The 17,536-nt window shown below is 38.2% G+C and overlaps 1 protein-coding gene across 3 annotated transcripts in view; it reads right to left on the minus strand.

Moving 5' to 3' along the window:
- Positions 1 to 17,536, minus strand: part of mapk8ip1b (mitogen-activated protein kinase 8 interacting protein 1b) — a 44,513-nt gene that overhangs the window by 11,402 nt on the left and 15,575 nt on the right. For all 3 annotated transcript variants that reach the window (XM_026159904.1, XM_026159975.1, XM_026159822.1), the window contains exons 2-4: positions 15,569 to 15,680; positions 5,204 to 5,461; positions 807 to 888 (exon numbers count right to left, since the gene is read on the minus strand). In XM_026159904.1, coding sequence (XP_026015689.1) covers positions 807 to 888; positions 5,204 to 5,461; positions 15,569 to 15,680 — 452 coding nt within the window. The remainder of the gene's footprint in view (positions 1 to 806; positions 889 to 5,203; positions 5,462 to 15,568; positions 15,681 to 17,536) is intronic.

Here is a 17,536-nt window from a genome sequence, read left to right on the forward strand (position 1 = left end):
TTACTCCCAGCAAATGGGCGATAGAAAACCGATCGGTGCCTATGCCATTCCTAATATGCGCTGGCATGACGTCGGGGCAGCATGAATACGAGCAATGATCTGGCAAACAGATTTACATTTGTTTTGTTCAGTGAGTCTGACATATCAAATGACAAATCGACTATAGTGCTCGCAGTCACACCTAATGAAATTCAATCCAATCCAAATAAAACCAAACTACCCAGACAGCAACACTGTAACACTTGCCATTATTTCAATTTATATAATTTATAGGGCATGGAATAAAAGGGCATCATCTCACAACAATGTGCTTTAAAAGCTCTAAAGTTTGTCCCTATTACTTGAATAGAACATAAAAGTTCATTTCGCCTGAATTTGGAAGCTTGTTCCCCAGATTTGCCTTTAAAAGGTCGACTTAACACCTAATATTTACGTTTTTCTAACTGTTGGCTGTGAATCTGGTTACTCTAGCTTTGGATGGTGCTCTTCAAAGAACAGCATCAATGGGCTATGACAGCCTCTAGCTAGCTTTAAGCCTCAGCTGGCTTCCAAACACGCACAATATACAGCATAGCCTCAGCTAGCTCAACTTGTCCCAGCAGCTAATCCAAGGCTGAGCAGTGTCCCCAAGGTTCAGAGGGACACACAAGCTGTCAGACTCAATGCAAATCACACACGCCGACACTGACTGAATGTTACTAACACAACAATGGATTCTGTCCAGCACATCCCAGTTACCATCAACTAAATGAGAAAATGTGTCTAAACTAAAACATGACTCATAAACATGATGTGGGGAAGCTCACCTGTTTTAAGGGGCGAGGATGAGCCTGAAACCTTCTCCTGCCAACTGTACTTCTTACCAAGGGAGTTGTTGTTTAACGTGTCCTGAAAAAAGAAGAAGAGGAAGGAAGTTGAGAGAAGGAACAACAGATGGATAAAAGAGGAACAGAGATGGGTTTGCTCACTGAATTCTGGATCCTGACACAACATATACAACTTCTCTGTGTGTGAGTGTGTGTGTCTCTCTCTTCCTCTCGCTTCTCTCTCACTTCATATACACACATGCACACACAAACCTTTTATTCTGTTGAATGAGCAGGAACTCTTTTGTCCATGCTCCGTGGTGTGCATTTAAAGGGACCTGACATTTACACAAGCCACTGGGAAACACACTCACGCAGTCAGACAGCCTCTTTAGGCTGTTTTGGGGGGTAATTGCTGATTGAAGTCATGAAACTTGTGAGGTTTCCTTTCTTTCTATACATTTCTAAATATGGAAATCAAGAAAGAATAAAAGCAAAATCAACCTTGTTACAAAAATCTATATGAACATCTTTGTGGTATCTATATGACACTTTCATTTATAAGTACAGAAAAAGAGAGGTTGCTGATCATTGTCACTGATGAAAGGAGTCATTTAAAGAGCAGCTTATCAGTGATTGGTGAACAGATCATAAAGGGTGTGGCTGCTCACAGTGACATCTCTGCTGAATTAAATACAACTCAGTGCATCCAGTCCACACCCACAATCAGTCACAACACAGTGACTGAAACACTTCTCAGCATGATATTAAAGTTGTTCTTAAGCCATGTTTTAATCTCTTTTTAAAATATATGTATAAAAATGCAGCAACCAATAAACTAATTGATCATGGCATCTAGAATAGGCCGAAGAAGCCAGCAGTGTTTCCAGAAAATTTGGCATTTAGCCACCAAATAGGTTTTAAAAGGAATTATTCAAAACCTGCCAAACACGCTTATGAATCTAATCATTATCACGACTGATATATTTTGTGACTCAGTGGCTTATTTTAACGGCTTCCACAGAAAGACTATGGTTTAACACTCAGTTGTAGATAACAGAAGAGTTAAACAGAGATTTTAACAGATGGAGAGCTGGAAACTCCTGTGACGACAGCACGCACAAAATAACATCTTTTCCTCCTCCGTCCACCCACTACGTGTGACTCACTTTTCCATCTACGTGTACCAGGCGGAGACAGGGCTGTTGCCATGGTAAAGAGTGAATCAGCAGGTAGGAAACAACTGCATATATCTGAGGACTCAGAGTCCATGACTAAAATCTGTGTGAATTTGATACAACAGAACACAAGCTTGCCAAGTTGAAGTGTTTGGAGACCTTGGAAGCTGAATGAATGAGATGGGGCGCCTTAATTGACAGCTGTCTCAGCCTATCACAGCTGCATCTTGTGTCACCCTGCCATATTTGGATTTTCTGCATGAATTTCATTGCAAATTGAGCTAGCTATTAAAACCAGGTCAGCTTGAAACTTTATAAATCAATTTTAAATGACAACATGCTACTTGTTCTTGCTGGTATCTAAGCAGACCTTCCTTATAGTCACACTGCCACACAAACACACATGCACTTCAACATATGGAGCATGCCCGATAAGTAATTAGAGTTAGATTAATCCTTTCTCGGAGGGACATCTGTCTCTCTGCCCACTGAATCACTTCAATTGGGAAGCAAAAGTGGACACAGTCTGTAAAGCAGCACCCTCCTCAGTACTGCAAAAGATTTATTATACTGTGCATCTTTGACTACTCGATATTTCAAATACTATAACAACTAAAAGGTGGACAGAATCAGAACTGGTTATTCATTTTAAAATGGGTAAAGAAAACTAATTTTACCTCATTTATTTGACCACTGCACAAGGAAAAAAGGTTTTTAAATGATGAAATTCAACCTCTTAACAGTCTGACTCGATGTGGCACTATTGACATTACTGGATTAAAAAATACTGCTTTTGAAAAAACCCTCAGTGTGTTAACGCTGATCAGAGATGCTTTTGTTCAGACATGGGACTCGCTGCAAAACGATGCAGAGCAAATATGCCGTATACTTTTGCATTTCTGCACACTCATTGACCTGGAAACAGTCGCCCAGTGTACACAACCTACTCATCTTCTAACAATTCAAGGTCTGAGAAAAAACATTAATGACTGGAAATCATCCTAAATCTTCTGTCTCATTCCTGCTGTGTAAGGATGCACACTGTGAAAGTCTTCACTGTCACCTCTGCCTCAACTGATTTAGCCATGCTGTCTCAATAACAGAACAATACTTTAATAAATCTACTTCAGCGATGACAGATCAGGTTTTTTTTTTATAATGCCATGTGATCTTCTCAATCTATCAATTTTGATGGTATTTCAGACACAGATTTTGTTTTGTGTTTCGTTTTACTAAAACATAATATTACCCCGATTTCCTTGATCACACCTGATGATATTTTTTATGACCAAAAAGTATTTTAAATAATAAGTATCTAAGTAAAAACGCGACACCCGCAACTGCTAATGAATTTATCTGGTATAAAATGCAGCCTGTTGATCTGTGTCTTCACTTTCATTGCATGTATTAAACTTTTTAAAGAAACCTCAACAGTAAAGTATTTCAGCACTGGTTTAAATGTTTTTTTTCTAGTTGCTGTATAAAAGGTAAAAATGAACAGTGCTGGAATAGACAAGAAGATTTCCCCAGTTGAAACATAACTGAGACCAATTACTTCCTTTATACTTTTCATTTTTGACAGCTCAAACAACCTACAGGAACAAAGCGGAGCACTGAGCAGAGCAGACTTTGCTTCCAGATCAAGTGCAAAGCAAAGGCAAACAGGCTGTAGACGCTTGGCTGATCACGCTGACTGCCTGCACTCAAGGAGGCCAAACTCACTCACTGTATACATTACTATGTATATGACATAGAGGTAGTTCTACATTTCAGTGAATCAAAGGAAATATTTCTAGAATTCAAATGTAAACATGAATAAAATGATTTAATTTGTTTTCTTGAATGACATGGTTTTGCCTTTTTTCTCTCAAATTAATTCCATCACATTAACAAGTCATGGCAACAAATCCTTTATTATCTGAATTAACAGTGTAATGTATCATGTAACATTATTTCTGACTCTTTAGCCCATTTTATAGTATTTTGTTCGGTTATAAGGCAAAGTATCTGTATTGTTCATCCAACCATATTCTCTGAAGCTCTTTTCACCTAACAAGTTCTAATCCACTCACTACATGCTACTTTTCCTTCCCAGAACTGAAAGAAACATCAGTGACGCTTGTGCAGGTGTTGAAACATCTCCTGGAGCTAGCTAAAGGTTTTGATTTTGTGCACATTAGATGTGTCTTATTTGAACTTGGACACTGTCCTCAAGTCAAGAAGATCAACGTATTAGCAAGAGGCTATAATGATGAATGTCCTGGTCTAGTAATCATTACGGATATAAAGGAGGGAGTCAAGAAAACAATAAGATGAGGACCTCAACTTCAAGTAACTCAATAAGTAATTATTAACAAACTACAAACACTATCTGAACCAAATCAGTTCATACTTTACCATGACAACCAAGGCTTTTATAACCTTTTGATCCAAGTCATAATGTTTTCCTTATCTGAACAAAGTACTTCAGCCCTCATCACTATCTTTCACTCTGATGTCTACCACCTACTCAAACCATAACTATACCACTGTCATTATCAAAACTTAATTAGCAGATTGTAATGCTCAATTTTTAATTCATAGGTTTTACTGAACAAAAAAAGAAAAATCTAAATGTGTGCTCTATAGTGCAAATACATTTTTTAAACACACCTTCACTGTCGCAGTAAACCCGAACATGGTTGCACACATTTGTATGGCTACACCGCTGCTCTTTATCGATACTTTACATTTTTTAGTTCCCATTCCAAAACTAAAGCCTAAAACTACCCTAAAATGTCTTCCTTCTTAGTGCTGGTCCTCACTTAGATTGATTTACATGGACACACACACACAGACACACACAGACACGAATGGTCACGAGCTCAAGCGCCATTGAAGCAAACAGAGACGGGCACCAATAGAAAAAAAGAAATGACAGTTGAGGCTATTGTTCAGTGGAGAAAACACATCCTGTCAGAGAAGCAATTGTAGTGAATCCAGTGGTGATGTCAAGTAGGTTATCCAGTTATATTTACAATTTCAAACATAATATTTGTGCGAGAGGAGGCTCCAATATAGGTGGAGTGAAAAAACACTGAAAGAAAAACACTGAAACATTCCCACAGTCCTCCAGAATTACTCATCAATATTTGTCCACCTGCCACAAACTGTTTAACTGTGTGAGTGAATGTGTGTGTGTGTGAGAGAGCGAGAGGATAAGATTAATTCAGGCTATACCTGTGTGCGTGGCACGATTGGGAAGAGGTTAAGGGTCGTGGGTCTCTTGGGCCGGTAAGTATCCATGGTAACAGGTGCTGCAGGGTCCTTGGTGACGGGCGGAGTTGAAATTGCAGACGCCTTCGAGGATTCTTTGTCACCGCGGTAACCGTCAGCACCATCGATGAGGTCCAAATGCAGCATCTCTGCCTGAAGCTGGCCGACTGCTCCTAGCTCCGCCTTCCCCGACATGCTATTGGTTCCTCGTCTCACACGGCTCTGCAGGGATTGGAATAAGCCCGACATCAGTCAAGACAGGGAAGAGAGAGAGAGAGGAAGACAGTGAGAGAGAGTGTATGTGGATGGGATGAGGAGATTTAGCTAGCCAATTGGAAGCAACTCTGTCTTCAACAGGAACACATTCACTGCCAACACACAGTGCCGTTTAAAGCTGAGACGGACTATTTCTAGCATCAAGCTTTTCTACCTGACAGAATTTACCTGCAGTAATGAGGTTAGAGTAAAAACTCAATCTGCTCTGCTATTTCTCATTTTATCTTTTTACTTTTAAAGCTAAGAAACCTATTCTATTAAGAAAATTAGTACAAAAATTTCAAAACAAATTCATGATATTGACCCTGGAAACAGGAAATTGTTAAAAATATTCACGCCCCCAAAAGAAACAGATATAATACCTCTGGCCTTTCGTGCAGCACTGCAATTGAATCAATTTGTTAATTGCTTTGATGATGAAACCTCTCAAAATCGATGACTCCGTTAGGCTAAACAATCAATTCATAAAACAAGAGTTGGAAAATTAGGCACATTTATTTACTCTAACGCTAATCATACACAGTGTGCAAGATATGAGTTTGTTGGCAAAAAAGAAGAAGAGATTCACTGCTGCTGAAACAACACACAAGCAAAGCATTTGAGAGACAGTAAGTCAGAGGGCACTGGGACAGTACAGTCTGCTTCACTTATCATCACTATCCCTGCAGCTACACATACAAAACAGACACACACACAGCACATGGCAAGTCGTTGCTAAGCCTATTATAGTCTTTAGTGCTCTCTGTTTGCCTCACATACAGAAAAACCTGTAAAAAAACAAATGCAAATAAAACAAGAACATGAACAATGTTGAACAACTGTTTTGGAGGTCTGCCACCTTCTACAGCACAATCAGAAAAAAAAGTTATTTAGAGTTATTTAAAGTTATGAATCTAAAATAATCTATTTCGTTTTTACAATTTGAGAGACATGAGCAAAAAAACAAAATGAAACAAAAACAGTATAGTTGCTCTAGAACTAAAACCTAATTAAACTTAATGCTATAACATTTATTTTTGATACTAAGTAATATAGTATTATCAAACCTTTATTTATTTATTTATTCATTTTTGTTTGTTCATTTGTTTTGTCAGTTTTAGCATCTATAAAATTTAGTTTGGATCCAAGTCATATTCTTTTTAAACATCTGTGCTAGTCCAGATTAAAGTTAACGGTGTTTTCTCTAGGCTGACTGTGGGGTGAGGCTGCAGTACTGGATCGCCCCCTCAAGGCAATGGTAGGAGAAACACTGGTGTAATTCTCAGCTGCCATACAAAACACAGTCACAGTCACCTTAAACTATTTTAGGAAACAAACCTCACAAAGGAAACTGTGAGGAAGAGAAAAAAAACCCATAATTTAATAAGCTACTGTTCTGTAAATACTTCATACACCGAGAAATCACAAGTACCAGGAATGTATTATAACCAATATCGTAAAGATTTAAACCTTTGTTGTAACAGACAGCACTCCTATTAACCGAATTTACTTGTTGCAGACTGTAAGGTAACAGTTGCTGAATGGAATGGACGTTAATTCATTTCTGTTGGCTAAGTGTTGCCTTCAAGCACATTTGTATGCAGTGAGACACTCATCCCAGATATCCAGAGGTCTCTCACTCCCAAGAAAGAAAGAAGCCTGCCTGTCTTTGAAATAGGACTGCTATAATGGTTTGCTGAACAGCCAAAAGCTAAAGTGGAAAATGTTCATCTAATTGCATTCATACTCAGTCCACATTTATTAGACTTATATGGTTTAGTCATTTACCCATACAACTGTTTTGAATCAAAACGAGGGCAAAAGCAAGAATAAAAGCTCCTTTAAAAATACAGACATAAGCCAAACACAAAGATTGCCAAGATGCATATATTAACTGTATATGGAGATCGGTTGTTTACTGCCGAGTATATATCAGACCATGGATTACTTTCAAAGATGATACAAGAAAGGACTGACACCAACATGTAAAAATTTAAAAATATATATATTTTCCATAATCTTAGATTGCAGACAATCATGAATTCTATGTTTGGAGTGTGAGTTTACATGTAATCTCTACTAGAGGTGTTTTTATTATTTAGTCAGCTTGATGCCAGCTGTCGTAGATCGGATGGTTGCATGTCTAATATGCTGACAATAAGTAACTGCAACAATATTTGCAATAAGCATGTTTATATGCATTTACATGTGACAGAGCCATGACTTAAGTTCATGGGAAGAGGCTTGAAGTGAGGAGGAAGAGGATATCATTGTCTTTTTTCCTATGTGTTTTCACACACATAGTGAAAACACATAGTGAAAACACATAAATAAAACAATAAAACATAGGTACGACCCTTCATATCTTATGTCTGAAGTTGCAGCCATGAATTAAAATGTTCCTCCCTGCAACTTGAACACCTACAAGTTTTCTTCCCTTCCATCTTTGGCATGCTACATATGTCTCCAGCCACATACATAAAATGTGATTAGACAGAACATCCATGTCCATCTCCACAACTGTGGCTGGGCAACATGATGGCTTACAGCTCTTATAGTGTTACTAGATTAATTCTTTATTTGTGAGAATGCATCAATTTGTTGGAAGACACAGTCACACCTTATTCAATGTATATTTATGAGTATAATTCTTTTTTAATGCCTGACTATATCTTTAATCCTTTTTTGATCATCCTGTATAGCAGGGATCAGGCACAGGGGGGATTGGGACTGCTGTTGAAGGTCACTCTAAGATAATATTAATACTGAGCAGATCTGAGATCAGTTTATTGGTGTGGCCCTCCACAACAGGTCCAGTTTCTCATGTGACCTCCTCGGTTAATTAATTGCCCACTCCTGCTACATAGCTATCTGTATGCTTATCTACCTTTCCATCCTCTTATCCACTTAATAATCTTCCATCAATCTATTATCCACCCATTTATCAAGCATCCAGCAGTCTAATGTTCTATATTCGATTCTTGTTCATTCATCCATCCATTTCAGTCTAGCTGGCATTTATCCCATCCCATCTATATACCACCTTTCATCATTCAGTCTAACAGTTATACTGTTTATAAATAACTGATGTTGTTGATGTCTTAAACCTGTGTTTTTTTCACAGCAGAGATTATGGGAAAATGATGCTTTTTTTTAATACAGTTTGATGTCAATTTTGTAAACTATGGATAGACTTATAGTAATACCGGTGATCAAGCAGGGCACAGTTTGGGGCCTGCAGCCTTCGCTGCCTCTTCTTCCCAGCTAGTGTTGTCATGGTCACTACTGTTCATCGTTCATATGCAGTCATGATTTATCCAGCTATCTATTCCTTAAACAATCCAATTATCAATTGGTCATCTTTAATCTACAGCCATATCCAACCAACCATTTACACACACTGCAAACACCTGTAAGTGGCATGTGATGAGCAGTGAGTTTGTGTTGTAGGGCAGCAACGTCATGTCAGTGTCTGTCTGTGTCTAATAACAACAATCCTCCCACCAATATTTTTCTTTTGTCTACCCTCACTCTCCTTCACTTCACCTTTTCACCTGCTAAAAATCAATGCCTCCTAATGGAGCCTGCAAATGCTCTTCTCCTCTTCTTGTTTATGATGAGAAATTATTACTGGACTCTGAAGAGCCCTGCCCCCTGTTGCTAGGAGACAAGGGGATCAGTGACTAAGGAAATGATGCTGCCTTGAAGACGTGATGCTCTTCTTTCTCCCAATCAGAGCAGCCGGAGCAGGGGAAACACAAGGAAAGACTGAAAATGTCAAATCACCCCAAACGTACTGCTCAGCTGCAAACCGAATGCCAGAAAAATAAAATATAGAAAGAGAACATTTGAACCACGCCGACTTTGAAAGGACCTGTATGTGTTTGTCAAATCCAGAGTTTTGGCTTCACTCTGCTCTTATAAAATACAGTAAAGTATTGCATTTTATTTCATTTTTATTAACAAACGAGCAGATAGATAGATATCTATATATATATATCAATTTGGCTTAAATGAATCATGCAGGAGAGGGTCGGGCCTTGTAAGCGTCTGTTCATGTCAATGGGAATACATAAAGGTAAGCACAAGGCTGAATATCAGAACACTGCTGTCATATCAGTTGCTCTTTATTAACAGTAGCAGAGCCAAACAGGGCTTCTCCTGTTTCTGTTTGCATTGATGAAGCAGCTTCCTCTCCACTGTTACCATGTGTGGATGAGATGACGTGAGCGGTATCCATGGGGGCAGTGTGCGTGTGTGTGTTTGTGTGTGTATAAGTGCCAACACTGCATGTATTTTCAGCTTTGACATGTGCAGTAGGTGAGAGAAACACTGTTGCCATGGAAATGGGTCTGCTTCTCCACTGGTGTTTTGCTAGACCCTCTTTCACTCCCTCTCTCTCTCATTGCTCCATTTATTTTCTATTGCTTCCGTCCTCACTCTCCCTCAGTATATCACTCTCCTTCTACCCTTCTGGATTAAGGGGATCTGTTTCACTGATACTTATTTATACAGGTTCACCTTTAAAACATTTTTATGGGCACCTTATATTTTAAGACAATACTGTTGAAGTGCATTGCAGTGCATTACAAATATCAGTAATTAAAATAACACACAAGGGACATGACACCTTTTTATGAAGTTCAATAGCTCAGATTTTTCCAACTTTCTCTAAAAGGTTTTTCTCTTTTTGTTTCTGTAAAATAAAAAAATAAATCATTTCAAATATTTACATTAAGCAAGTGAATTTAATATAAATAAAGCAGAATCTAGACATAATACAAAGCCTTGATTCTCCATGTGTGGTAAATCTGTGTGTAGATGCTGCTTTTTGTGTGTTTTTGCAGTCACTTAAATATAACTGGCCATCCTATCTGACTCCACCCTGACATACGACATTTCAGCCATCCACACACAGCAAATGACTCCTAATCAAATCCATTCACCCTTACACTTGGGCATGAAAGCACTTCCCTTTCTCTCTCACTGATTTTTATAATGCATGTTGTCACTTTATGTCTCTCAGAAGCACTAAATATCTTTAAGTCTCATTCTGGACATCAGCTGCTCTCCATTAACCCTTCAAGAACCCTTCACAATAGCCATGTGCACACTAATTTAGATAAAAGCCCATTTTCTCTGTCTTCTTCAACAGAAGCTTCTTAACTGTGGAATAACAAGTGACTTTTGTTTCATGTTTGTGTGTTCACCACAAAAATGAATCAAAGAATCTATTTATTTACATTGTCATAAGAGCAAAAGAAGCAGAAGTTTTGTTTGAGAAGAACATTTTGGGATAAAAGCACCTAAATAGTCTAACAATTCAGGCCTATTTGGTGGTAATTTGGATTTCTTCAAAAATATACCTACAATCTTGTTGATCATGACATCTCCTCAGGCGCAGGAGTGTTGTTTTCCAGATGGCAGAGACTTTATGGGTGAAATGCACGTGGTTAGCTACAATGATTAATATCAGTTAGCTCAGCTTTTATGTCCTTTTATATTAAGTTTATATTTATTATCATATACTGTATACCCCAATAAAATGCCAGGAAATTATGGAAAAATATATATATTTTCTACCCAAGTCTAATAAAAAGAGATATAAATCAAAGAGAGATTCTGATACAGAAGGAAAAAAAACACACCCATCTGTCTCCCTGTGTTAGCCCTGCGACAGACTGGGGACCTGTCCAGGGTGAACCTTGCATCTTGCCCTGTGGTACCAGGGATACCCCCCCGCGACCCTGATGAGAATAAGCAGATGAGAATGGGTGGATCCCGTCCCATCAATTATTTGAAGTACTGTACAAAATATCTTGTTCCTACCACTATTAACACTACTTTCAATCTGTGCTTACTTCTGCCTCTGGTGGCCAATTTGGGCCTATTTTTAATCAGCCAAGCTACAGGACTGAACAAGCCCGAGAGGAGACATGGCTATGTGGTTGATGGTATACGCCTGTGGCAATGGGACTCAAAACACCTGAACTTAAAGATTAAATGGTCAGGTGGAAAACTTCTGTCCTTATAATGTTGTTAGCCCACTGTCCATCCACCCACCGAGCAAATACCACAGTGCACACCTCTGTGGCCCCCTACTCAGGCAGGCACCACACATGTCTGGTGTGTGTGATGTTCCTTCCATGTGACCGTTCATTATTGATGAGACCAGATACATTTTCAGTCTCCCATCGGATGATGAGATCACTGATGAATTCAGCTCTGTGTGTGTGTGTGTGTGTGAGGGCTCCCTACCAAATATTCTAAAGCTGCCCTGCCTCCTCATAAATTTTTAAAACAGACTGGGCCTCTAAAACTCTGTGCACTTTAAAATGAGAAGCAAAGACAAGGCAGTGCCCCTAAGGTCTGTGATTACAGCTGAAACATAAAGAATGTCAGTCTGTTTCATCAAGCTGATTCAGTCTTTGATCCTTGCTTCTGTTTTCCATGTTTAAACATTCTACAAGAAATGTTTTCAAGCACATCATAGTTCACATGACAAACTGAACAAAATTAGAAGGACGTGGAAAAGAAGGACACAAAGACCAAATCAGTGGCTAATAAGGTTCTTATGGTTAATGTCATTTAAAAAAAGCTGAACATTTACACTTCCAGCATACTGAGGAAGATGATATGCCATTTGTTGAATTTGTGTCTACTATGGTTGTCAAAAAACCTCAGATATTAACTGATAATAAAACTAATGTTTAAATACTAAATTAATCGTTTGCAACAAAAATGATTTTTTTTAAAATTGCCATCTTTACCTCCTCCAACTGGCACAACAAGCACAGAGCCCCTCCCATCACTTACAGCTAAAGGAATTTAAAGAGGAAAGCATCTACTTTAAGAACATTGAAGTATTAATCCAGTATTATAAATGCTACCCTGGCTGGTGCACATGTTAACTTGTAGTAATTATCTGATAGCCACATTAGCCATTTTAGCACAACTAAATACCACGCCCAAAGTGCTCCTCTTCTATATTACTGAAACTATGTAGATTGTTGGGTATTGTTTTAATTGTTGTACCTTTTGTTTATTAGAAGATTCTATGATCAATTACCAAAATAATTTATAAAATTATTAAAACCTCTAAACTTAATCATAAATACGTTTTTTGTTAAATCTAACTTATAAATGGGAAAATTAGTTGAAAACTAAGCAATCAACTACTTCAATAAATGACTTCTTCGCCACTTGGTAAATCTCTTCTGTTATGTGTAACTTGTTCTCTGCCAACTCTTAACGAAAAATGTTTGTTAGCCAGTGGCTACATTTGTTATTTGTCATCAGAGGTTGTTTCCTAAAAACAGCTTCCTTTAGTCTTAAGTGATGGGATTGAAGTTGGGCTCAAGACAAATATAGAACAAAAAACATGAACTGAAAGAATCAAGCTGTGTACAACTGTGGGGTGGGTGTAGTGGTTTAAAAACCTCAATGAAAATAGCAGTGGTTAAAAAATAAACACTGACATCTTTCTTTTTATTACTACAACCTCCCTTTGTCTGGTGTCTGTCACGATTTCATGCTGGTGACAAAAACAACAATTTCCTTTATTCTGCTAGGTGCCTTCAGTGTAAGGTTCAACACCATCTAAAAAGCAAACTGCATCCTCACTGGTGAGTCATTGCAAGATATAGAAAACACTCAGAAAATCAACACATCTTGTTACTGACTACCACAAAAGATTATACGACTCTGTCCGGTTATGTACTGTACAGCTCGGGAAACCAGCATTGTTAAATACACAATTCACTAAGCGCTGGACTCAATTCCAAGCGTGTGACTGTTGTAGCTGTTATCTATCCATAAGATCGCCAAGAAATTGTTAAATTGGACATTTTGCAATTTTTCTCCTTCAACATATAGCTGCTAAAATGATCTTAGAACAAGAACAATATACTATATGCGATCTACACACTAACTATACCTTAACTTTTGAGTAACATCTAAATTTTTAGCCTAAATGGTCTCCTACAGGATCTGTACTGTCATTAGAAGAAAATTGCACAATAAGGGGATTGCATTTCTGTCCTTCTTTCTTTTTTTCTTAAACAAAACAACAGTGCAATTATTTTGCCCCTAATCACTGGTTGACATACTGAGGAGATAAACAAGAAGCAGTGCGAGCGGATCACAATCTCCTGATTCTTATAGAACCTTAACAGCCTTAACTTTAAATTGCAAGTTTCGACCAGTTCCTTGCTCCAAAAGAAAGTTAATCTTCTTAGACTAGATATGTAAAATGATGTATGTATGCCAAATGCTTTGCTCTAAAACAAACATGCTTAGATGTCCAAAAGTGAAGATGCTTGGCCATAATGGACAATATAACATTTGGAGAAAAATAAACAAACCCTAATCACCCCATATCAATTATAACACCATGGCAGAGAAATGAATGACTGTACTTTGCTAAGGCTTGGCCAACACTGGCACATGCAACCGGACAGTGATCACAACAACAGAAGCAAATCTACAATAGAAAGACTGAAAACGTATGGCCCAGTCCAAGTCCAGACGTCAACCCAACTGAATTGCTGTAGCACAGCAAAATCCCGCCAACTGCAATGAACTGCAGGTATATGGTAAATTAGACCAAAGGACACGAGATTTCCAAATGGAGGGGAGTGACATTACTAGGACCAGTGAGCTGTCTCTTCCAGCAGCAAAACAGTTTGTTTGCGCTTCCTGAGAGTGACAACACGTGAGATTTGTTGTTGGCTGCGCTGTGAGATTTGTCTTTTTTGCCATCCATGGGGCCATTTTGGATTCTGCGAGGCTCTTCAAGGAGATGAGTCATCTGTCTTCACACACATAGACACTTCCAGCAAAAAGTGCTCACATTCAGCAATGTGAGCTATAATTAGCTCCCAGGATAGCAAGACAAGAAAAAAAGAGTACTGTGTGAAAGAGTACTGGCTTTTAAAACCCCAAAATATTCCCACCACTCTGCATTATTAGAGTCATTTTTGTCCCATCAGTCAAGTCACTGCCTCACTAAAATGATAAAATATAACTCACAGAAATAATGAAAAAGGAAAAGAAAGATAGAATCTTATTTACTCACACAAATGCCCTGTGAAAAGCCTCTCGCCCTCTAGTTGCCTTGGTTACAGCAGTAGAGTTAAATAGAAGATGATGATCTGACAGAATAACAAATTTAACTCTATTTATTTTCTCCTTCAGCACCACTCCACTACTATTTCTCTTATAGTTACATGTATATATTCCTTACTCAGTTCTGTTAGTGACCCCCTCATTTCTATTCTTAAAAACAAAACAAAATAAAAACTCCCAAAAAAAAACTCTTGGTGGATTTCAACAAACAGTAAAAAGCTCAGAGTGAATTATTTAGATGCCCAGGATGGATCGGGAAAATCGCATGCGATCACATTCAAAGTTCTTTCAGCGAGCGCCTCCGACACCGTCTGTCAGGCCTGTCTGCCTCGGGCTCCTGTTCTCTGCTGGCAGGAAGCTGAATGCAGCAGCTGTTCATTACAAAACACTACAGAGAGGAGAGACTGACCCTTAGCTGTACTCAAACTTTGACAGAGTGTCACTGAAAGGAGGCAAGCCCAATTTTTGAAGGATCGCATGATGAGTTTGACGAATAACACTGGAGGTTATGCATGAGTGGAACGTACAATACGATATAATTTTTTTTTTAAAACTTTGTTAGATAAAGTTAAAAGGCTTTGGTGTACGATCATTTTGACCTTGTTTGTCAGCGGCCTTTTCAAGTGGACGACCATCTGATGTAACTTAAAAGCTTCCCAAGACACTCAGAAAGTTCCCAAAGTCCCACCACAAAAATAATGTCATAATCTTTGCAGGAGGACTCACGAATGCTTTCTATAAATGACAAATAGCATACACAAACAATTTGAACCTCCAACCCAGCTTTACATAACTCAGCGGATCCTCTAGTATACTGCAGCTCTCATTCAGAGCTGCTGATTATTTTTTTCACCAGCAGCTGATAAAGAATAACTTGAAGATGAACACTACATCTGCAGCTATGACAAGACATCTGCCAAGAAGCAGCTCTTCATGGGGCCATCCTACCTTTATATCTGGGCCATTGCAATTGAGGCTCATCCCACACTCATCTGTGATCTCTGTGATTTCGGAGAGGTCGTCGTCCTCAAATTCATCAAGGCTGATGTCATGGGTCAACCTGAGTGAAAGGGTAGATTAGGGTGAGAGGGACAAGAAGAGGATAGCGCATAGATGAGTCATATATATTTAAAAAAAAAAAAAATTATATATATATATATATATATATATATATATATATAATCCTCAAGCCATAGTACATCTCAGAATCTCTTGTTGACCCAGTTATTTGTATCTCCTATGCTCAGTCCAATGACAATTTGAATATAGGTCGCTATAAATGACCAAAATATAACAAGCATAGGCATCTACATTAATACTTATAAGAGATAAACAGATCTAAAGCTATTGTTTTGTGTCATAGTACTGTTCCTAACAAATGGAAACATGGCGTTTGACTCTTATACCACATAGTTTTATACACTTCACTCAGACCTCTAAAGGATTTATATTTAGTATTAAAGCACTTACTAAATGTTTCAAGCACTGATTTCAGGCAGATCTAAATCAAGCACTACCTGCTCGTTTAGAGCAGAAAACAATGAGCATCCAGGATTTTATCGGCCTGTTTTATTTTGTGAATATCTCCATCTGCTGTTTGTAAAAGTGATTTTCTTTTGGCACCACTACACTTCATTCATCACAAGTGGGACTAAAATTAATACACACAGCATAACTCTTTTTCTTCTCCTTCTCATACTTTGTCAGTGACAATGAGCTATAGGGTGATTATTCAAGGAAAGTAATGTATTACACATAATTCATTATAATGTATCATGCTACTTATTTAAAGAAGGTAATGCCTTACACCACTTGTAGCATTACCTTTGGATTACTCGTTGGATTCACTGTCACATAAAGCCACCGCTGGTAAAAATGCAGAATAGGAAACTAAGAAAAGTGAACTTGTGTTTTGCAGAGAAGTACAAACGTCTTGAATGCTCCTGCAGCAGAAAGGGAAATGTACGGTCCTGCTGTCTGTGGCAGGATTCAATTAACATCCAGTAAACAATGGTTCAGTTTTCCCCATCTGCAATTATGGCTGCATGTTGTCCCTTTACCCTGCAGCCTCCGGGCATAACAGACTGAGTCAGAGCAAAACGTTATTTGAGATGCAAGACAAAGACGACAGAGCATGGGAGCAAGCCGTCAAATAAACCTTGTAAACCTGTGCAGCTACCATCCCCCCACTGATGCATCATGGTAATGTCATTTCTGACTGCTAGCGTGAGTGTACATACAGCTATTACAGTCTTTAGCCATCACATGTCAGAGGATGGGAATAGAAAGTTAAATAGCCTGAGAAAAAGCATCTGTTACCTCCATAATGAAGCCCTGAAGGAGGTGGGAGATACAGACTGAAGGAAGGACAGAACAAAGTGAACAAAAGAAAAGAAGACAATGGGAAAGTAAAAAAAAAAAAAGGAATACATGTAAAATAAAAAACTTTTTACAACACAGCTATACACAGTGTATGTGAGTAACTTAGATGACCTTAAATAAAACTACTTGTACTGGTATTTTCATTTTTAGGCAATTTGTGGTGAGGAAATATTGATTTACATCATCATTATCCTTAAATCTTTTTCTGACACTAAAACCTATATATCATAGGTTAATGATTTTATTCTGACTAACCTATAGGTAAAAATACCTAAATTTAAAATGATGAAATAATGTTAGCTTGTTAGTTTGTCCAATTACGTTTGAGCACTTGGGGGAGTGTGTAGAAAACTGGCAATAATTCCTCAACAGTTAATGCAGTACTTTTGGAAACCCACTCAATTAAAGCCAAAATTCTGAACTTTAATCACATCTTAATTGTTTGGTTTGAAGCACCCTGTGGTGGTGTACAGGGGCAAATACAAAATGTTAATAATGTTAGTCCTGCAACAGGTTGACAACCTGTCCAAGACA

This window comes from Astatotilapia calliptera, chromosome 1 (assembly GCF_900246225.1).
Source record: "Astatotilapia calliptera chromosome 1, fAstCal1.2, whole genome shotgun sequence".
Taxonomy (NCBI): Eukaryota; Metazoa; Chordata; class Actinopteri; order Cichliformes; family Cichlidae; genus Astatotilapia; species Astatotilapia calliptera.